This window comes from Protomyctophum bolini, assembly GCF_963924005.1.
Source record: "Protomyctophum bolini genome assembly, chromosome: 11".
Taxonomy (NCBI): domain Eukaryota; kingdom Metazoa; phylum Chordata; class Actinopteri; order Myctophiformes; family Myctophidae; genus Protomyctophum; species Protomyctophum bolini.
The window spans coordinates 29,338,108-29,361,191 of NC_137872.1; the positions used below are offsets into that span (position 1 = coordinate 29,338,108).

At 43.6% G+C, this 23,084-nt stretch overlaps 1 protein-coding gene across 1 annotated transcript in view; it reads right to left on the reverse strand.

Annotated features, from left to right (window-relative positions):
• Positions 1-2,235: 2,235 nt before the first annotated feature.
• Positions 2,236-23,084, reverse strand: part of rnd2 (Rho family GTPase 2) — a 26,373-nt gene continuing 5,524 nt past the window's right edge. Inside the window, exons 3-5 of the mRNA XM_080775318.1 lie at positions 9,474-9,583; positions 6,409-6,543; positions 2,236-3,449 (exon numbers count right to left, since the gene is read on the reverse strand). Of these exons, the coding sequence (XP_080631444.1) occupies positions 3,180-3,449; positions 6,409-6,543; positions 9,474-9,583 (515 nt within the window). The 3' untranslated portion in view covers positions 2,236-3,179. The remainder of the gene's footprint in view (positions 3,450-6,408; positions 6,544-9,473; positions 9,584-23,084) is intronic.

Consider the following 23,084-nt stretch of genomic DNA (forward strand, 5'->3'; position numbering starts at 1 on the left):
CCTGCTTTTATTTAAGCTGGTCAATATTCAACTCAAATGCAAGACCACAAAAGCAATTAAGGCAGGTTACTTCCAGTCTATTTTTGTGTATTTTATGAGTCTGAGGCTGCTACACCCCGCAGCAGTTAAATATTAAGAAACATATTAAGACATGCACACACGCAAACAAAATGGTGATGTACACATTAGATTATTTATCCCTCTCTCTCACACACATACACACACACAAATGGTCACACATACATTTTATATTTCTCTCTCACACGCATGTACATACACACACGGATCGTGCACACACACACACACACACACACACACACACACACACACACACACACACACACACACACTCTTACACCACAAGACTAATCCTCTTTAAGTGTCAGTCTTAAGTCTGAACTGTAGGTGTAGGGCCACAGTGGGTCTCATGCCCCTGCTGTGAGGCCCGCCTCATGGTGACTGTTCATTTCCTGGCCTCGGTGACACCATTTCTCTCAAGGCCAAAAACCACCCACAGCTTTCCTCTGCTGATACCCCTCGAGATACATTCTGTCCTTTCACCGTCTTTAATGTGCTTTTAGCTTTCTCATGAATCTTGAATTCTTGAACCTCTTCACTAGAATCCTGTATCTCCCGTGTTTGTTTTCATTTTTATGCGTTGCGTGTTTGTTTCTCTAGAGTAAATATTGTATAGCCATCCGTCCATGATCTATTTCCACCCGTTTCAAAGGATGCACTGTAAAATCCTCTTTGTTAATGTCACTGAGAGTATTTTGGCTTTATTGTGTTTTATTATTCATTATTATAAATTTGTTATGTACATAACCTTAGCATATTTTCATTTATAAAGCCATTCTGGGTGACCTGCCGTCTTACATTTCATCCAAATTCGACTTGGTCCAAAAAGGCTTCAACCTCAGGTCAAATGCTTGGCGTGTGTAGTACCAGCGTGTTTAGTACCAGCATTGAAATCCGAGGGGGGTAAAAAATGTCTGGCCTTCTTTGGCCCTTGGTCGTGGAACGATCTACAGTCCAGACTAAAATTGGCTTTGAAAGTTCCCTTGAGAAGTTTCAAAAGGATCATCTTATAGATGTACAGTCCAACACTTGCACATGTTTGGATGTGGCACTACATCTTTAAATTAAAAAAAAATATATATATATATAATAATGAATAATAAAACATGGTGTATAGCACTATAGTACTGCATACAGTGCTATACACTGTGTCTATTTTACGTCATGATGATGTACAATGATAAGAGCAATTCACACGGGTGTGATTGTATTTCATAATATTTGAATATGGAAGGTACAAAGGTATGGTGATGCGTTCAGTTAAAGCCAGAGTGCTACATGATGGCATATGTACTGTATCCACCTCACCACCTCCACTCCACTCCACCTCCACTCATGTTGTCATCACCACTGACGGTTGGAAACCTTGTATGTCCAAAGCCATTCATTTTCGGGAGAAGAAAACCCCCCTGTTGTGTTTCAATGGATCCAATTATGTAGTTATTATTATTTAGTCTCAAGCTCTTACTACTATCCATTGGCTAAATAATTGTAAAACCCTCAGACAGACTTAACCACTTTCAACCTGATGTTCCTATTTTAACCACTTCCTATTTTGGGAATGTCATTACAGGTGAAACCTTTAAAAAACAGAGTAATAAAAATCACACCTGTGTGAAGTGAGGGCACTTTGTGTTGCCACAAATTTACATCAAATTTGGCGGACATTTGACCTAATTTCACTTTTACACAAGATTCTCTACTTCGACGAAGTATAACATATGATATGCATATGCCATGCGTTAAATTAAAAAATGTTTTATCAGGAAATATGTAGATACATGTACACGGTTTCTTCCGACATCATGTGACGTAAAGCTCCTCTTGTCTGAATCATTCCGCATTTGAAGTCACTTTAGCGAAAACAGGTCTGTTTATTTAGCAGCTGCACATCTCTATGACTATGTGGACACAGGGTTAGTGGTAACCTTGGAAACTGCCAAGTGAAGCTTATAGGCGTGACATTAGCAGGATGGCTGGCGGAACACGCACACAGATAAACACGGTGAATGTGTAGCTGTGAGGATAAGATGGATGCTGGTTTGTTCCAATTCAGTAATAATGAGACAATTAGTCAGACTGTGATAACTGTGTGCGCATTGGCATGGCCACACTGGTGGAATGAAAAAACTACAATGAATCAAAAAACTCCAGGCAGAACTTCTCATCTCCCTATGCAGACAAGCTGTTGCTTTATTTTAGACTCTGTAAGTGAAAATACAGCAAAATAGCCCTAATATTTTAATGCTATATTTTCCACAAATAAATAAAAACTGTTGCTGCTATTAATATAGCAATAACTGCAATAAGCTGAGTAAAGTCAAGGTCAAGGTGATTTGAGTTGATGAGAAGGATATATGGTAGTTAAGTAAAAAAAAAAAAAAAAAGATATGTTGTGACTTTTTTTCTAAAATGCACTTGTGGTTGTAATACTCCAAAAACGTCACAAAGACCTTCACAATATTCATTTCAATGCTCACAAAAAGCAATTTCAGGCCCTTTTCAGTTTGCCCCATTTTAGGACTTCTCACTAAGATCCCTTTTCAGCACTATGGTACATAGCACAGGTTTGCCTCTGAAATATGGCAACAGGAATTGACTTGACAGAGTACAGTACAGCTAGGCAACAGTAACCAGTGTTCGCTGAAATTTTGTCTGAGCTTCATCCTCAAACACCCAAAGTCAATATATTCTTCCATGTCGGTCTCTTCGTCACAGCCCTGGTGCTGGAGAGGATTTGGGAAGTAATTTCTTTGCTAATATCCAGAACTCTGCAGCACAATGCCAGTATCTTCTCGTCCAGTGGGTTAGTCCGCTTTGCCACCGTTTCAAAAACAAATATGAAAACGGCTTAGAAAATAAGCACACACACTTACACCCCTCCCCCCCCCCCCCCCCCCCCCCCCCACACACACACACACACACAAAGCATTTGTTTCCACAATGTGTATTTTCTTATTTTTCCTTAGTCCTCAGCAGTGCAAAAAATGAGAAAGAGATTAAAAAAAAAGAAGAAAAAAAACAATAAATAGAGTTCCTCTGTTATATATTTCCATTTATATATATATATATACTGTATATATATTTATATTGACTGGTCTCTACATGAGCACACAGCTCTTGGCCCGGTCCTTCCGCATCGCTGGGGCCGGCTCCATGTGTTCAGTCCGGCCCGGTAGGGGTGGCAGGGTCAGCTGGGACACTCGCTTCAGCCCCCTCCGAGAGCTGCTGCGTTTCAGCTGGGGCTTGTGTGGCCGCCTCACCGACTGCAACGTGGTGATATGGAACACGTCCCGCACGCTGTTCTCGGAGACCTTGGAGGTGCACTCCACGTAGGCCACCGCTCCCATCTGTCGAGCTATCATGCTGCCCTGCAACGCCCAGACGGACAGATGGAGCAAAAAAACGGGGGGATTAGTTACAAACGACGTTCATGATTTTCATCAGTAAAAAGCCCAACCGATATACAGGTATATCAGTTTGGCCAATATATCGTGGCCATTATTTGACATTTATTCTTACAACATCAGCAATTATGCAGCCAATATGTCCAGATTGGTAACCACTTTCAACCTGTACTGGGCATGTCAGTAAATGAAGAGAAAATTGTCATATCATTGGGTGAACATTTTCCAAATACATTCACAACAGGCATCATCATCCCAACGGGCACGTGAGTGAGTGAGTAACGGCTGACTAATCAACTTCAAACGAGCCTGAGAGAGTGATGTGCCAAGTGGGAAGTGGGTCAGATCCGATGTGTGCCAATGGATCTCCATATCGTTGCTGTAGGGCAGAAACCTCTTATCTCCATATTATCTCCTTTGTTTTCGTAAATTAATGTCCTACTTGATCATACTACAGCATCACACAAAAGTAGCAAAGGTAGCAGATCCACACACTGGAAACGTGAGTTTGCAGATCTGCTACTCTTGCAATTTTCTTATTTGAATCCTACAGTTTTGGACATGATACGTTTCCACCCAACAGAGATGATATGTAAAGCTCAGTGTACATTTAGAAATGTAAATCTATTAAACTAAAATGCATTTAAAACTATCAATTACATTATCGCTGTGTGTGTTTTAGATGTGTTGATATCTCATGACTGCCGGTTTCTCTTTTTGGTGGTTGTGGTCTTTTATTTGTATCTATTGCTCCCACTCTGACACTGTATCTATCTATGGCTCCCACTCTGACACCCACAGATGACAGACATCACTGACCTTGACAGAGAAATATCATAACATTACTTTTGACAGCACCCACGTCGGTGCACTCGTCTCCTGCTCTCCGGCTTTTAGACGCCCTGTCGCGTGTGCGCGCGCGTTAAAGTGCAGTATGCGTGCATTTCTAAAGAATGTCACATTTCTTGACACAGACACATAGTGACCTTCACTGTATCTCACATACCTCATGCCGGATCACATGTAGCTACAGTGAAAGCCTAAAGGATACTAGGAGAGGCAGCGATTCAGAGACCAAGATGTTAATCTAAACATGTCAAGAGACAAATGAAGCCACTCTATCTGAGGCATGAATAATGCAGCACCCCTGGCTCTTCAGTCCTGGTGCTGACTGACTGGGGCATTAAGGAGGATCTGGAGGGGCGTAGAGCCTTCCGGGCCGGGGAAAACATTATCTATATAGCTATTTAGAGAGAGTAGACAAACCTCCACAAGAGTTACCCAGGGCAAAGTCACAATAGCCGGTTAATTGAGGCTGTAAAATGTTTGCTTTGAGATCAAATCAGCGAGCAAAATGTAATTTCCAGACCCTGTTCTCTCTCCTCCTTCGATTTCTACAGTAACCCTTCATCTCTCGTTTCACTATTTGACTTTAGTCTTTATTCACACTGCATCAACATGCACTAATGCAGTGACAGATGAGACAGGGACACCATTTCCCATGACCCCCCCCCCCCTCCTGGGATTGCATGCACTCAAACACAGAGAGAGCTTTTCATACCCCTGGGGGCCTGGTTTGATTTTATCGAGGGTTACATATACGTATGAGAAGCATAGTTTTCATTAGGTGGAACGGTGGATTTACATTCAGTTTGCGGTGGCGACGGTGGTGGTGGTGGTGATGTGTGTGTGTGTGTGTGTCGGGGGGTGCGGGATGGGGTTGGGGGGTAAGAAGAGAAACTGTAGTGACAAGCAGAAAAAAAGCTCACGTCCGGAGTTCACAGAGTGGTCATTCTTGCCCGTGACTCCTGGCTCTGGTGTGGAATTCAATTTGAGATTGGCTATAGGATAAAGGATGCAAGCTATTGGATTGGAACGCCCAAGCACTTTATTGGCCAAAGCTTTTGCGTCTGGTGTGTGACACACATTGCCTGTCTGTATTAGTGGGTAATATTTGAGTAGCTGCCTTAGACAAAGAGTCTGACAAAACAATGGCCTTATAATAAGCCTTGTTGCAACACCAGTCCCCGGCGATATAACATTAGCTTCATGGCTTTGCAACTCTATCTTTTGTTTATGCATCTTATTCACAGTAAACTGCCCTTTTTCCCAGCAGCTGATTTTTGGGAGGCTGCGTGTTCATTTAGCCTCCAGGCAAGCTCAGAGACAGCCGTGAAAAAAACACTTCTTTGTTCTGCGGGCCTTTGTTCCGGAGGGGGACGAATAAGCCCCTCCACTTTTTGTGTGTCGTACACGGGAGTGCACAAAATGAACATGCAAAAAGCTGATTAACATTCACGGATTTACAGGACCGTTTATCAACCTCCCGAGCCCTCTTCTCTCTATTCCTGTGGCGTGGAGGTCATGGCGGCGTGTGATAAAAGGGCTCGTTCATTTATCAACGTCCATTTTCTATTCAACACGCATTTAGAAAATCCCTAAATCTGCATGAATATTTCATTTCAGAGAGGGGGGAGAATGTGACACACACACACACACACACACACACACACACACACACACACACACACACACACACACACACACTTACTTTCGTAGGCCCTCAACACAAGCAACCTTACATCACTGTCAGCAAATTGCAGTCAAAACGCCAATCCCAGCAATATGTCCAGAGGGGTTTCATGCAGCTCTTACTCTACTGTAGTTGATTGCGTTGCGAGAGCCTCCTCTCACGCTCCCCTCCTGAGGGAGGCAATGGCATTGCTGATCCACGTTGGAAAAACTGCATATTATTGCTGGATTGGCTTCTAATTTCCTTTTTTGTGCCCCTTGTTGTTCTTCTATGCCTGTTGTTTCCTTCCGACTGGCTACTCGATTTCCCTCTTGCTCTCCACCCCGTATCTCTTCCTCATTATTTATCATCCTCCCTGTCTGATATCCATCAAGAGCTCCCACCACTCACCTGCTCATGTGTGACGGGGATGAGGCGCTGCTTGGACAGTTCTCTCAGTGTGCTGACATCAGTCCTCATGTCCTGCTTGCAGCCCACCAGGACCACTTTGGCATTGGGACAAAACTCCTGAGTCTCCCCCTGCCACTGTGGATGGATAGATGAACAGACAGAAAGAACAACATTAGTGATTTCACCCACAGTTGCTATGCTGAAATCCACTGCAGGGGTTGAAGTGGGTTGGGGGTTGGGTTGTTGTGTTGAGCAGTGAAACAAGGCTACATTGAAAAGAGGTTTCCACTCCCTGGCCATGGATACCCTGGGCCCATACAGACAGACCAGTAGGTGACCTGATCTGGATTAACCAGGGGAGAGACTCTTCTGTTTCACTTAAAAGGTCATTATAAAATACATTACTAGTTCAATGTACCTACCACTAAGACCCATATACAGTACTTCGTCATATGATGCAATGTGACACACGCTTGTAGATTGACTAGAACAATGTTGAAAGATTTTCACCTACAATGACATACCCAAAAATAGGCAGTAGTTCCACAATATGATTGTGTTACTGCCATGTCGGAGACTGAATGAATAGCTGATGTTCAGTCCTATATATTTTGTATGGAGTGAGTTTGTTTTGCTGTGTCTACCAATGTGTCCTGCAGGTGTGTGTGTATTTTGAACAAGATAATTAAGGCTATTCTTGCTGCATTTAGGTCAGGTGTCTTCCATATGCATACATAGCCTTCATCAACAAATCTATTTCAAGTTGTGTACAGGAAAAGGTTGCACGTCTCCACCTGAGGCTCGGCATCACCACTGAAACTCAGCTGCACGAACATGCAATATTTTCCCTGCGACACTACGCAAAACAATTAACAGACAACAACTACAAATGCTTCAAATACTCCAGATGCCATGTGCAGAATGCAGGCATGTGCATTCATTCATCCCTCAAGTGGTGAAACACCTTTGACCTTTCAATCCCATCCCTGTTCATTCTAAATTACCCATTCAAAAACTTTGATTGTTTAACCCTCTCCTCTCTGTCCCCTCCCCCAGCTGTCATCCAGTGACCCCGGTGACACGTTAGCCCCTAGAGGTCAACAGTCTAATTTGGGACGGTGATTGTGCAACAGGTTTTCCATGTGCCCCAAGTTTCAAAGATTACCAGGGTGACAGCCAGAGGGCAAAGGTCACCACAGCCCCCCTGCCAGGGGCTTCATGGGAAAACCAAGAGCCTGATGGCAGAAAGCCATCCCTCTGTTGACAGGGTGCAGCGAGGCTTGCGAGAGACTCGTGGGTACAAAATAAAAAAAGAAGGTGTCCAGGGTTATATCCATAAAGTCTGTGGGAGCGTTTTAGCAGCTCCCCTCTTACCACTAAACACGTCAACAGGCCTGCCGTGGGAATGTCTTTGACTCGTAAGACGAGACGGTTCAAAGGGAAAACCGCCACACATGGCCTCAAGATGAGAGAGCGCTGAGCCGCGCACAGCCCGCTCTGCATGGCACACACGCACAAACAAACTAATTAAGAGGGGTGTTTCCTCGCATACTGTACAATAGATATTTCACAATGCTGACGCTCAAAAGCGTGTGTGCAGGCAGTGCACCTCCCCCACACTAACACAGTCTGCCAGTGGTAGTAAAAAGCGTGCCCATGATGACCAGACCACATTAAATCACCCCACCCTACAGCACCTTACCACACTTTGGCCACCACTCCCCTAACTCTAGCATCATCAAAACATCGAAACCACCATTACAAAGGTTAATGAGCATCATCTTTTCTCCCATTAAGAGTGAAACTCACATTTAAACTATTTTTTAATCCGCAAGCTTAGAGAAGTATGAGGTGTAACAGTACACAGTAAAATCCTCCGTGCTAATTAATACTTGTAACTGTGAGAGGGTACAAACTACAAATGTAACCAGATGGACCCGAAAGGGTTCATTTGGTTACATTAATGATGTTCTCTCTCTGAGTTCAATGAAAACTGAGGATTTCACTGTGTGTACCCATAAACAAGGACCTGCAACAGCTGGTCTTTTGATTGAGTTGGCGTGGCTAATTTGCCACGATATTCCACTCCAGGCTCCACGATCCTTCCCCTCATTCTTGCCTCTGACCTTCCACTCCCCAGAGTGCCAGGGTCAAGTATCCATGGATGTTTTGATGGGATAAAGAAATGGAAGGCTCAAACCTCCTTTCTGGTGACTTACTCCATTGTTGAGCCATAAGAATGATCTCTGCTGGCTCAGAAGAATATCCTCGCTGTCAGGTGGAAAACTTGTCCATATCTGTTTTCCTCCAAAACAGTTACTTTTTAGTAAATGTAAAAAATACCCTGTCTTCCAATGGATCCAGGTTATTGTTTTACATTTTCTAAACAAACAAACAAACATAAAACTGTGTTCCAATGGATCTGAACAAAGGAGACATCAAGGCAGTTGATGTGTTCCATAATAGATGCCTATGAAGGATACTCTGTATACTTTGGCAAGATCACGTCAGTACTGAGACTGAGAGCTGCTAGAAAGACCTGAGATGAAGCCGCTGAGTGAGGAAGTGAAGCTGCGGAGATGGAAGACGATTGGACAGAATGGACACATACTACGGCAGGACCATAAACAACAACTGCAACATAGCAATGACATGGGAATCAGAAGGGAAAAGAAGAAAGGGAAGACCAAAGACCACCTGGGAGGCGTACCGTTGAGAAATAAAAAAATAAAAAAATAAATCATGGTCTGAAGTGAGGACTGCAGAAGCTAACCGTGAAAAGTGGAAGCGCTCTGTGAAGGCTTTATGTGCAACAAGGCATGACGAAGTGGATAGGTAACAGATAACAACGATATACCGAATCTAAATATATGGCAATGATGAGGAAAAAGCTTTAATTTTAATTTGTTACCTTTCCCATGTCATAACAAATGTTAGGATAATGTGTGTTTGATCTGGACTGAAGAGTTTCCACCTCAAATACAGTACACAAAGGAAGATAAAAAATAAAAGCAATCAACATAACATTTTCAATCGAAAGAAAAAAGAAAAGAACAAGCACCAACCTTTTTCATGACACTGTCCAAAGTCTCTGGGCGGCTGATGTCGAAGCAGATGAGGACCGCATCAGAGTCCGGATACGCCAGCGGCCGCACGTTGTCATAGTAGGAAGAACCTGTGGATATACATCATCAGCACATGTTTAGGCCTGTCACAATCATTACCTCATCGCCTAATCACAATTATTTGAAATAATCACAATTATGCTGCATAATTGTAAGAATCATCATGATCGTTTCCATGTTGAATTTTTTTTAATTACGGAAATAAATTTACTTAAGTTGTAAGTGTATTCCCAGGATTTCCCACTATTGTGTAAAAAAAAAGAATAGTCGTTAAATATGTCAGGCATTTCTTTGTATATTTAAGTTATTTGTCATATCAGTCCTGTGCCTAGTTTGTTTGTTTATGAAGCCTAAAAGCCAAAGTAATTTCTATTTATATGTTCAATGCCAAAAGCACAATTAATCACAATTTTTGAGGGGCGCTAGCCCATCATATGCACAGCTTTGTTTGTAGGTGTGTTTGTAGCACGGAATGTGATGATTTGATTGGCTGATGTTACAAGATCACATTTTTGACCTATCCATATGGTTGCATCTGTGCACTCTCATGGTAAAATGAAAAACTGAGGAGAGTTAGGAGCTATACAGTATACGACTATACGCCATTACAACAGGTCTTGACGAGTACTGGCGTTGTGCTGATATAAACCTGTGTTGATTTCAGCAGCTGTGGTTGAATGTTGGAGTACGTTGGTCTCTTGGGCTTACACATGCATACAGCTGTGGTCCGGCTGCTCTTCAATCAGAGCTTAGGAGGAGTGGAGGGGGTTCTCCTCAGAGTACAGACACATGCATACTGTAGTAGATGCCCACGTCGCACACGCACACACACGCTGACAAATAGGAGTCGATCCATAATCGTCAAATGACAACAAGTGTCAGTGCAAAGGCCAAACAAAAGGTTGAGCCCTTTCATTCCCTGCTCTCTGCTTCCGTGACCTGTCCCTTTAAGTTTAAAGCCTTCCGTGTTTGAGTTAGAAGCCAGTGGCTTGCACTCGCGCACATCTCTCTCCGCACATTCGTCCCTGCTTTTAATTTCAGTGTCATTTCTGTGCCACGGCGCATTCACGAGCCTCTCCGTGTTACCGCGTTTCCCCGCTGCTCTCATTAGGAGGCTCGTAAAGAATATCTGGGCTCTCTGTGGGAACATGGCAGGGGGCGGGCTCCCTGAGAGATGTCTGAAGCACTGCTCTTACAGTCGGATGGGAACTGCACCCTCCCCACGTCAACGTAGTGGCATGGATACTCTCAGGGAACAGCAACAACGTAATAGATTGTGTTATGACTGCTAGAAAGGGGCAGACCGTGTGAACCACATACAGTAGATGGCCTTACACTTAGTTGAGTTATTTCAGCTGCAGCATATGACATATAAGTTATTCTCACACTATTACCACACTTATAGCCATATCTGACACAATGGCAGACCAGCCAGTTAAAAGTGCCCCATATTTTGTTGTCTGGCAGGGGCAATGGAGTCTAAACACAATGGCCACACGGCATGCCTGTTCTAGCATTACTATGTTCCCTTTGTTAATAATAGGAATGGGCTGCAACAATGGCTGCACGCGGCCGTAGCCCCAGTCATTGAGCTGGCGGTCCCATCCTGACCCCCCTGCCAATGCCCGCCCCAGTGAGAACAATGCAACAGGCGTCCTCTCAGAGCGTCCCAGGCTGCATATTTGAAGATGGATGGCTTTTGTTCATGTGACATAATAAAGGGATTTGTCAGAGTAATCGAATCTCCAACAAGTGTATAGCAATATCTGTCAAAAAGCTATCTGTTATACTTTGTTCATTTACTTGTCCAGCGAGAGCAAGTATCGATTCCTTCGTTCTTGAGGGCAACACTGGAAGAAAAATCTGTTCTAGCCTAAATAAAATAAATGTTGCTTTTTCTCACCCAGTCAGGAGAAATATCAAAGTTGAAACAATCCAGGTTCACAATATAAAGATTATGTTTCTTTATGGCTAAAACAAGCAGTCTTCCCTGATGAACACATTTATTGATGTTGGGTTTTATTCATCTTATCTCCTGTTTTTTGAGTGCCCTGATCTTTCTTTAATTGTTTCTATTGTTTTGTTGATCCAGGAGCAACATGGACATTGACATTGAGCACCTGGTTGTTCAATATTATCAATATTGCTGAGAGAGCAGGACAAACACACATGTACATAGACACAACATATAGACAGACAGCCACAACATTGCAATCTCATGTATTCCAGTGCAACCGCAGGCTCTGATTAGAAGTGGTCACACATGGGACGCTGACGCTGCGTTTCACTACAACCTTTCACTACTCTATGTATCGCCGTGCAGCAGACCTGGACTGGGAGCATGCAGGGAGAAGGAAGATTGATTGACTTTGACTAGTATGGTGGCAAGGGCAGAGTGCAGAGAGAGATCAGGTGAGAGAAGAGACAGGACAGGCACATTTCAGTGGCCAAGGGACTGAGAGATGTCATAAGAAGAACATTTGAGACTTTAGAGGTGCAATTAAGACAGTATAAAGGGGCCTCCGGGATCAATTTGTCAATCCTACAGATCAAAATGATTGGCAGGCCACGTGAACAGTGGTCCATGTCACAGCACAGCAATTTACAGCTCTTCTGCCCTGAGCGACAGAGTGGCCATCTCAGCACTTCTGCAAAGTAAAAAAAAAAAGGAGAGAAAGTCCTCTGAGGGAATGAAAGAGCGGAGGAGAAAAGTGCTGCGTGTAAAACAAGCCAAGCAAGCACAAATAAAAGCCAATCACCACAACCATCAAGAGGGAGATAAAGAAAAAGCCCCCCCACCCCCCTCCCCCACAAACGATAAAAGTGGGCGGGGCTATGTGGGAGTGGTGCAGACATGGTGGGCAGTGTGTGTTTGGGTAGGTAATGAAAGGACTATAGGCTCAGCACGACAGATCAAATAAAGGAGGTATGAGAGCTCTGTCTTGGCTATGGATGACTTTGGCTTGCGCCCATTCACCGTGCACTAGAACAAAAGGTCAATTGAATTCCAGACAGAGACAGGGTGAGATGGATAGGGCAGGATGGGGAGACACGGTGAGACGGAGGAGGAGGTGGAGGAAGAGGAGGACAAGGAAGAGGAGGACAAGGAAGAATGGGCGTAGCCTGGCAGTCCCACTAAACTGACTGTCACCACCAACCACCGAGTTGGTCCCTGCCCTACTGTTACAAGGACAAGCACATAAAATACACAACTGATTTGCACCGGGCCAGTGAGAGAGGTTGGCAGCCAGGCCATCATATTTCCACTCTGCTAATTAGGTGCCGCGTGGGAAGTTCTCTGAGCAAAGGTGGCAGTAAAGTGCTCCTCTACCCAAAACGTCAGCAGAGCGTCGTCAAAGGACACAAATATCCCACAGGATGCTGAGACGGAGAAGAACGAACTTAATGGCCTGTCATGTAAAGGTAATACGGGGTGTACGTGTCACAACAGTCACATCATGTGACTTTATATAAGCCAGACAAATCCACTCCTACACAGTACTTCGCCACACAACTTGAAAATACATAATTTATGTTCGGAAGTGCCCTGCGTCAAGTTCGGCCTCCTATGGATTCAAAGAGTGAAAAGAACCTGCCAAAATGGAGTAAAGCATTTGCGTCTCTAGTGCATCGATTTGTTTTGTTTTCTATAAGAATATTCCTCGACTTGGTCCATGCCTATACAGTAGCCTAGTGCACTACAGGAGCAGCTGAACAGCAGCCCATTGTGAGGGAGAAGCCCAGAGGCTCTCTAATGTGTTCATGCACATATGGCAGGGAGTCCATGGCAACAAACAGCCTCATTAGGCCAAATACACACTCATGCGCACACAAAAACAGCCACGTAAAGACATGGCATAAAGAAGCAAACTCTCTCATACAAGCGCAAATAAAGAGATGGAACGGTGACAGGCAATTGAGTTAGCCCCGGCCTATGAACACAAACACATTTAACACCACATACAGTATATCTGCTACTTTCTCTGCCCTGCAGCTGTTTTCTTCTTGAAATCCACCTTCAAAGAACAGTACAACATTTCAGGTTGTGGTGGCCGAGTATCGTAGCAACCTGGAGGGATGCAAATGGTTCCTTTGTGAGGCAATGAAAGGAAGTGAAGGAGGAAGAGAGCAACAGAGCCGCAGAGAGAGCGAAGGAGTGAGGGAACCCGAGTTAGGAGAAATGTGTCCACTAATGACTCTGGTGTATTGATGGTTAAGAGGCCACTGAGAAAGGGTAGAGGGAGAGAGAGAGAGGACCAACCTTTAACAGGCTATGGAGCCCTTTCATTACCAACAACAACGTCCCGTTTTGGACAGAGGAGGAACTTTGTGTTGTAAATCTGCAAGGCTGTTTGTTACTCTTTCAGGTCAACACTGAAACAAATCTCTAAGTGTGATTTTACAGAGACAAAGCTAGGGGTAGAAAACAAGAGTGTGCTGCCAAAACACCATCAGCGAGAATGTGTAGTAGTTACTGCTGCTGCCCTGTCTGCGACCGTGTTGGCATATAAAACAGTATATTAAGTCATAAGAACACGATAGGCATGCTATCAAGCCAATAGCCATACACCAGATTTATTTTCCGCCCACTTCACCCCAAGCACAATGAACTTTCAGATCTGACTGTCAATACAGGCCAGTTTTCATCTGGCCTTTAGAAATATTATGAATTGAACACCAATAAATGCATATGTAATTTACAGCCTCCAGAATAGAACGTCTGAGGAAGGGCTGCAGCCCGAAACGAAACGTTACCACTTCAGTAAAATAAATATCTGGGAGCAGAAAATGGCGTGCAGATTTCTTTCCTTTCTCCAAAATAGTCAAACACACAAACGCATGTCAGTTGAGTCCCATTCCAAGGAGCTCAGTCAATACATTTGCATATCAAATAAGCCCTCCGCCCAGCAAAATAAAAATCTGACCAAATATAAAGAACAATGCTTAAGAGTAGTGCTATTGCATGAAAGCTCTGAGTCCCAGATTACATTTCCCTGTCACATATAGGCATATATAGACACACACACACACACACACACACACACACACACACACACACACACAGAGATAAAGTCGCTGATCTGTAATAGAGATGGCTATGTCAAGTTTTCAAAGGCGTCAGCACACAGGTGGGACAGCAGGGGTGACAGCGGGTTAAATGGCATTTAACCTTCCATATCTGCAGCTTCCTCAGTGGGGATATCGATCAAAGCCCAGCCAACACCCCCCACCCCACCCCACCCCACCCCCTTCGCTTCAGTTCACACACGCAGCCTTTGAAGGGGCAGACAGCAGGCAGCTTGCGCGGATCTTCTCAGTGGCCTAACATTACTGTAGAGGAGTTAATACCCGCGCATCTCCTCCGTGGTGCAGGTTGAAAGGAAGCTACACCCCCCCGACAACACAGGGAGGGGACACGGCCCGTTACTGCCCGTCTCCAGCTGCCCCGGGGATATGGATGGTGATGGAGTGTGTGTGTCCTCTGTCTCCTTCCTCTTTGCTGCCCCCCACCCCCCACTGCCATTTCACCTGAGAGATAGCTATATGCATTTCATCTCCTGCCGTTTGATCTGTATGTCTGTCTCAGGCTCACTCACGCTGCGACTCACTTCCTTTAAATATCAGATCATGCTGTTTCTGTTGTCACTCCATGCTCCCGACTCTGTCCATAACTTTCTCTTCCTTGTTCTAAAAAGAACACACACAGGCACGTGCGCGCTCGCGCACACACACACACACACTGTCACACACACACACCAATCCTCTCTGTTCATTGGTTTGCACCCTGCAGCTTTTTATACAATTGCCTGTTTTTCTTTAGAAGTTATAGTTTGATGGTGTACTGAATAAAGGTCCTTTCAAACGATGAACATAGACGTTGTCGCCTGTTCAAGAGGGGCGCGACAGATCCAGAGGGACACAAGATAAAGGGTAATGAACAAATGTTTATAGATCAATAATTTGTCACATTTAATGGATGGAGCTGAAGAGGAGTAGTGCTGTTGTCGTTTTTCTTTTTTGGTCATTCTTGTTTTCTTTGTACGAGTAATTTGGATGAAGCTGAAGAGGAGTACAGTGCTGTTGTTTTCCTTTTTTTTGCTATTGTTTTGCTTTCTTTCTATGAGTAATTGTCTTGTAATGTTCATTGTTGTTTTTTGTATATTTGTATTTTGTGTGGGGAAAAAGGAAAATCAATAAATGCGTTGTTGAAAAAAAAAGAGGTGTGCGACAACCCAAATGTAAAGAAAAAGCCAAACAGAATCGAGGTCTGGTGAGTCGCGGGCGTGTGCACGAAACGAGCACGGGCCCACGTAAATACGCTTGCGTTGTTGCCCCTCGACTTCTCCGCACGCAGGTCTCATTGAAAATGAACTATAGGCGCATTAAATCACTGCTCGTTTGAAAGGACCTTAAATCCAAAATGATGTTGATGATGATGATGATGTTATTCCAATGAGATGTTTGTGTTTAGATGTATCTACAAGGTCATAGCACGCTGCAAGCTTGCAAATCTGCTATTTTTGAACATTTTTGACAAACTTTTTAAGTGTGCGAACTACTGATTTAGAAGGCATTTGTAGAATCGGACACTTACTGTAGAAGAATACACTCTTATTCTTCATGTGAGGAAATCAAATAGCTGTGTGAACGGCTGGCTTGCAGTCAACTCTACGGAACACAAGCCAATTATATATTTTTCCTTCCTTTTGTCTGTGTTCTGTTTCCTCTCAGCACAGCACACTTCAAGGCCAGACTACTGAAAGCAGCTGCAGAATCAAAATGTTTAGACAAGAAAAGATACACTAAATAACACCATTCAAAAAAAGACGACAAGCAACTAAATTGTTCTTTTGCACACACAACCACTTCAACTTGTCAGGATTCTGGTTCATTGCAACATTCCCAATTTAGACTAGAAAGTCATATCATTAACTTCATTTTTCAAGTCGCTTTACTCAAAGAAGCTATACTGGAAACAAAAGGGGAGTGTAATATCCAGTTTCATCATTTTATATTCTATAAAATACATAACAAATGGAAATAAATAGTAAATCATTTGGATACTCAGATATGTCAAATTAAAACGATATATTTTGTGGCTAAAATCTAAACTTTATCTGCAAAGGTATATTCCCAAGTATGTTTTGGCCAATTCCAGTACTGTAATGTACTGTAATTCTGCAAACTGTTAATAAATATTTCAATCAAAAATTTGAAACAACAAAGTGAAATAGTATGCATGTGTGTGTAATGGGAAAGCTCAAGTGAACTAAAAGATCTATCCTTGCCTCCCAGGAGATAACGGAAGTGGGTCTGTAAAAGGACACCCAGTGAAATCCTGAGTATAACACACTCCATTTTACACTCTCACCAGGGTTGGGACACTTTATACTGTTATTCAAAAATATATTGTATTTGATAAGGCATGCATTGTTATAAAAAAGTTTTAGCTTAAAAGAAAAACACCAGCTGCAATGATATTAAACATACTGTTCTTGGCTGTTAGGCGAGCTGTTGAGGGAATGTTCAACGCAGGCACTTTATTTATTTATTCATTTTTGCTTTTCCCACGCTGCAGGAAGAGCTTCACCCAAGTACGGTAAAGCTCGTCATGCAGTGTGCCTGAATGTGTGGGGAAAGCTTAAAATGTGTGCCTTCATTGAAGCTTTTGAGTGGGAAAAGTTTCAAAACATACCGGACCCAAAGGATTAATCAAAATACACATAGCGATCTTTATCGTTTTCATCATTAAGCATAAACCAACTGCTTCACAATAGTGCTGGTTACACCAATGATGGTGTAACTAAGAGATTCACTGAAAAGAATGTTTTTATATTCACAGATAATCAACTAAAAATACAAATTCATGGCAGAGTACTTCCTGGTATTAATGCTTTGCGAGAAAACGTGCCAGAGAAAATCTCCCTGGAGGATGCGATTTTTACAAGCAGCCCCTATAGTTACGCACTGCAGCTATATGTTCAGCAAATCAAACTGCCCGTTCATGTACACATTTTAAGAAATTACCAGACCACAAAAAAGTGTGTTAATAATTTTAACCTTAACAGTTAACACACAGGCTGCGGGTAGCCATCTACTCAAGTTCAAAATGAGAAGGAGGTGGATTACTGTGCAGCAATTGATTCAGCTCTGTTCTGAAAAGGTCCTTGTACTCAAACACACACACACACACACACACACACACACACACACACACACACACACACATTTATATTTTCTTTCAGCTGTAAAACAGCAGAGATCGGATGCTTTACTTTGTTGCCTGGCTCTCATTAATTGTCTCTCTCTCTTTTTTAATCTCATGTCCCTGGCTGAGGACTTTCATTAGAGTAGTGACATTCAAAGATGCATTCTGGTCTCCAGCTATCTCTGTCTGATGGTGGAGAAGCGTATTCAGGCAACTTGTTATGAGCAAATTAATAGAGAGGAACTGTGAAGATTGAAAAAGGACATTCCCCTGGTCCATCTACGACGCCCACACCCCTTCCCCCATCATGAAACTCACAACCCTATCATAGCCCTATCCATCCCAAGCCCACTCCTCCCCGGGGAGGCCCTCAGGAAGAACAGGCCACTACATCCAAGTGCAGTTCTACTTCCACAAAAGCTACTTCTCTCTGCCTCTGTTTTTATATTATAAATAAAGTCATGCATAAATGATTGAAGCTGTGGTTCACAGGGGACATGGCAGACGAAGGGGAGCAGATTGAGGGGCTGGTGAAGGAGAGGACTCAGGAGGTGAGAGACCAGTCAGCCCTGATCCCCTTACGGTCGGCTGGGTGAACGCAGAGAGGGGCTTCGCTCTCGTGGAGGTGGAAGCTGGCGGGACGGATTGAGACACCGGCCCCTGGGAGCCTTACAGACACAGCCAGCAGTTTGAAGTGCGCCAATCAAAGTTGGCCACCACTGTGGGTTCTGCTGCGACTCGCCAGAGGGACCGGTCCAGAGGGAGGGATGGTGAGAGAGAGAGATATTTCCATAGTTCCCTGTGTGAGTCTCCACGCCAGTCAACCTGGCTGCATGACTCAATCGCTCAATGGTTGCTTGCTGCTGCATGGAAATAAATACCTTGGAGTGGGAGTTAACCAGACAGCATTCAATGAAATATAAGTGACAAACTGACAACAGTAAATGGCGCATTTATATAGCACCTTTATCCAAGACGCTTTACATAGATTGTGCATTACATTCGCTCATTCATGCAGAGGAAACCATGCAACCACTACTCATCGGGAGCAATGTTCAGTGTCTTGCTCATGGGAACTGGGAACCTTCTGGTTCCGAAGTGAACCAACAGAAAGATGTCAGGGTTAATTAAAGGACCACTACACCTATTTTGAACCGTAGCATCATATACAGTAAGTGCTCCTCACTAATGTTCACTGTCTCCTAACTTTGTGTATCAGAGGAGGCCAGGGCTATGGGCAGTTCAGCGACATGCCTAACAGTGACATGATCAACAGTAAGGCAGGTTTTGTCATTTCAAACAAGCTATAGGAAGGATGTCATGTGTATAGTAAGGTCTGAATGTTGGGGGGGGGAGATAAAACATCACAGTCAGTTTTTGTGCGGCCCGTGTTCCCGGAGGACCCGAGTGGGTCAAGTCTCCCAGGTGCCACCATCAAACCTGAGCCACAATGCGACACAAAGCCTGAGGGCTCGGGTTCAGCAGGGCTGTAAGGGAATAGGCACAGATGTACACCTCTCCTTCTGTCTCCGTTTCCAACTTGTCAATGGTCTGGAACACTAGCTCCTCTTATAGCGTGGTCTACATGCACCCCCTTCCCCCCCCCCCCCATCATCCCATCCACCTACTCCCCCATCCACCCCTTTATACCCTAGCTAGCCTATTGGTCCAGGCAGCTGTTGTGCTTCCCAACATCATTGGGCCCCCTCCCAACAAAAACAAAACAAAACAAAATAATTCCAAGAGCTCCTCATGAACCTCCCACCCTGCCTCTGGTCAGCTGAGGAACAATAGGGAGGGGGGTGGGTGAGGGGTTCAGGGCTGTTGAAATTCCCATACACTGACATGCGTAAGCACACACACGCGCACGCACGCACACACACACACACACACACACAGTACACACACACACACACACACACACACACACACACACACACAGACACACACACACACACACACGCGCACGCGCACACACAGTACACACACAACACACGTAAATATTGTATTGTCACTGTCCAGCAGTAACCAGCCAACTCAACATTTCAGGTTTTAAATTTTTTCCCCATAAATCAATGCTATTGAACACCCTTTACGCCTGTGTGTTGGTCAAAAGTTAGCTGGTTTCTGTCCAATATATATTTCTCGCATTCATCTGTGTTTTGTGTCTAAATCTTATCGAGGTATTACAATCCAATCCATAGATGTCTATTTTGGTTTTTCTGCCCCTTTCCTCTTGCTTGTTAATGAATGTCTGTATAACAGCTTTTACCTTTTGGCATATTCTGCAGAGAGAGGGACGGTAGACAAACACGTAAGAAATGACACTGGGAGGCAGATTCAAACTTGGGTCCTCACAACCCACATGGAGCATGTGGCATCCCCATACACAGTGAAATCCATCCATTTTTACTCTGAGAGTGCACTCTGTACTAGTGTCTCAGAGTTAAATGAACACTCTGGATTTCACTGTAACAACTGTAATTACCGTCTGTCACTCATAATAATAGTCATATTCTACCGCAGAGCTCCGCCAGTCTCCGTCAACGAGAGCTAATTAAAACCCCTTAAGTACTCTTTTTCTCAACATTACAAAACCCAAGTGCGCCTCATGGCAATGGCTGCCAAATGTTCAATCGCTAATAACTACTTGTTATACGATTACTCCTCGCTATCAGCAGTGTGCAGAACCGTTCAGTGCTGGACATGGTATTAAAACAAATTACCCAGCTTTGGCTGGTGCTCAGCGAGGTGCAGTTTGAGGCCCGATTCATACTTCGTCACACGGCAGTGTCTCTCGCCGAGAATAGCCGACCTACAAGCTCACAGCACGCTTGGGCTTGAGCTTTTATGTCTGCTATTCTCAGCGGCATGACGGAGCATGCGTTAGGCTTGAGACTGCATCATGCAGCATGAGGCTCGCTGCCATATATACCGTCTCCACTTTGTATCGCCATATTTCTTTTTTTTTAATTGTTTTTCCCCCGCCATAACTAAAAATCCTCTATTTTATTGTTTGTGATATGATACGAAAATAGCCAATCTACAAAATCCCTGTCTAGATCTTCTATTTTCACTATTTTTTTACAAATGCGTGAGAATTATAAATTCCCTGCATACAGTATGCCCAAAATAGGGAAGCCAGGTAAAGTGGTCACGCCTGACGGTGGGTTTTATAAATACTTAAACCAATGAAAAGTATTAACAAGAGCCTAATAACTACATTGAATATTTTTTCTATTTAATAGGATTTTGGACATACATTGTCTTACATGGATATAAGAATTCATACAAGATCCGAGAGCTATTTTAAGATTATCCAACCTGCAGCTGCAGTTCTTTTACAGGCGGGTAAACAACATGTGTGATGCTTTGTAGACACACGGAGACGAGCAGAACCTTTGGGTGTGTGCCCTGCGTGGACCAGGTGGCGGCAAGCAGCTTTGCATGGTTGTGTCAGCGTGCACGTGAGTCTTAGAGGTGTAAGTGTGTGTGTGTGTGTGTGTGCTTTTATGTGCCTCTGAGACTTGATATTTGGTGTGTTAATTATAGCCTGTATATATGTGTTACACAACTAGAGCTCCTACCCACACCTTCCTCCACTTCACTTTGTCCCTGACCCTGACTCCAGGTCAGCACAGCCACCCTGACTTAGTGACTAATGAGCTATCACAGTGACGGGGAACACGGATGAAGGAAAAGAACGGGGGATTAAAAGAGAGAGAGAGAGACACTTTTTTGCCACTGCCCACAGCCTGGCAAACTGCAGCCTGACAGAATTCTCTGGTGCAGTAGTTAATTTAACACTCCATTTCTACACTCTTAGGTCAGGGGTAAAGGATTTTTGCACTGCAATGTTCTTTGTTGAACCTTTGCCACTTTCATGTTCAGAAACGTATTGCTTTTTAGTAGTAGTTTTTTACACAAAGGGTACAAGACTACTGGTGCTGGTATTCCTCTTATACAGAATAATTTAGTAGTGTCCCTTGAGCACCATGATGACCTTCTTGTAATAAATAGTGTATGAATCAGAGAGCCTTCCAGGGCTCCAGGGACATAGGCGTAGCAGGTTGCCACCCAGGATGTCTCTGAGCAGTAAAGTCGTCCAGCCCAGCAGCCTGGATTACGGCTTTTCTTCAAAGCCGCAGGTGCTCACCAGAGCATGGTGCAGTGGAGTGGGTAACAGTGTACGTTAGAATGGCTGGAAATTTACCACTTATGCCCTATATATATATATACTTGAAGATGATGAAGACGAAGAGTGAAAATAGCCGGTTATAACGATGACATGCCCAAAATATAGGAATGTTAGATTGAAAGTGGTTCCGAAAGGGTGAAATGCCCCAAAATAGTCATATTATATTAAAAACATGTCTAATCACTATACCTTCGTTAGTTCTTCTATTAGTACAATATACTGTATGTTACAAAGAAATGCTGTACATTGTGGTCTGTTTTTCCCATTTTTAATAAAACAATCACTAAAAGCAGATAAAAAAATCACACCCGTGTGAACTTGAAGTGAGGGACGCTAATATATTAATGTCTAACTATGTTGCTATGATTAGGTGATGTAATGTTGATGTAAAACAAACACAGACCAAACAAACCCTGTCCATTGTCAATGGCTAGCACCCCTCAAAAATTGCAGCTCTATATAATAAGCACATGTGATTTGCTATTTTTGAGGGGCGATAGCCCCTCCTATGTCCAGCTTTTGGTGACTGTGTGTAACCCAAATTTTGTTACAGTTTGTAACACCAACATTAAATGCCATTGACACTGAATGGACATTTTTTAGTGTTTGTGTAAACACAAACATTGCGTAACAAAACATTGATGACGAAGGTGAGGATGCAAATTGTGATTGGCCGGAATGAGATGATGTATGATGATGTACGATCATGATAAGAGCGCCCCTCACTTCACACAGATCTGATTTTTACCATTTTGTATGACAACTGGTTAATCAGTTGATGTTGACTCTTAAAAGTGTCAAAAACTTGATCCAAAGAATCGGGGTTCTCGATTATTTGATTAATCGAGAAAGTCATTGATCATAATCGAAAATAATCAATTGTTGCAACCCTAGTACTGCCTGACAGAGAGGCTACATGCTTATCCCAAATCTGCCAGGCCGTGGGCTGAGAGCTTTGAGGGAGAGATGGCATACTATATTCCCCTTATAACTGAGCCTAGGTCCACAGCAGAGAACACGGTCAACCCTCCGTGTCCAAAAATACCACCACAGGCATCCTAATACTGTCTATGGAGACTGGAGACCTGACAACAGCATTGGTTTATTTCCAACTCCTGCTAAAAGCCAACATGGCAGTGACTGA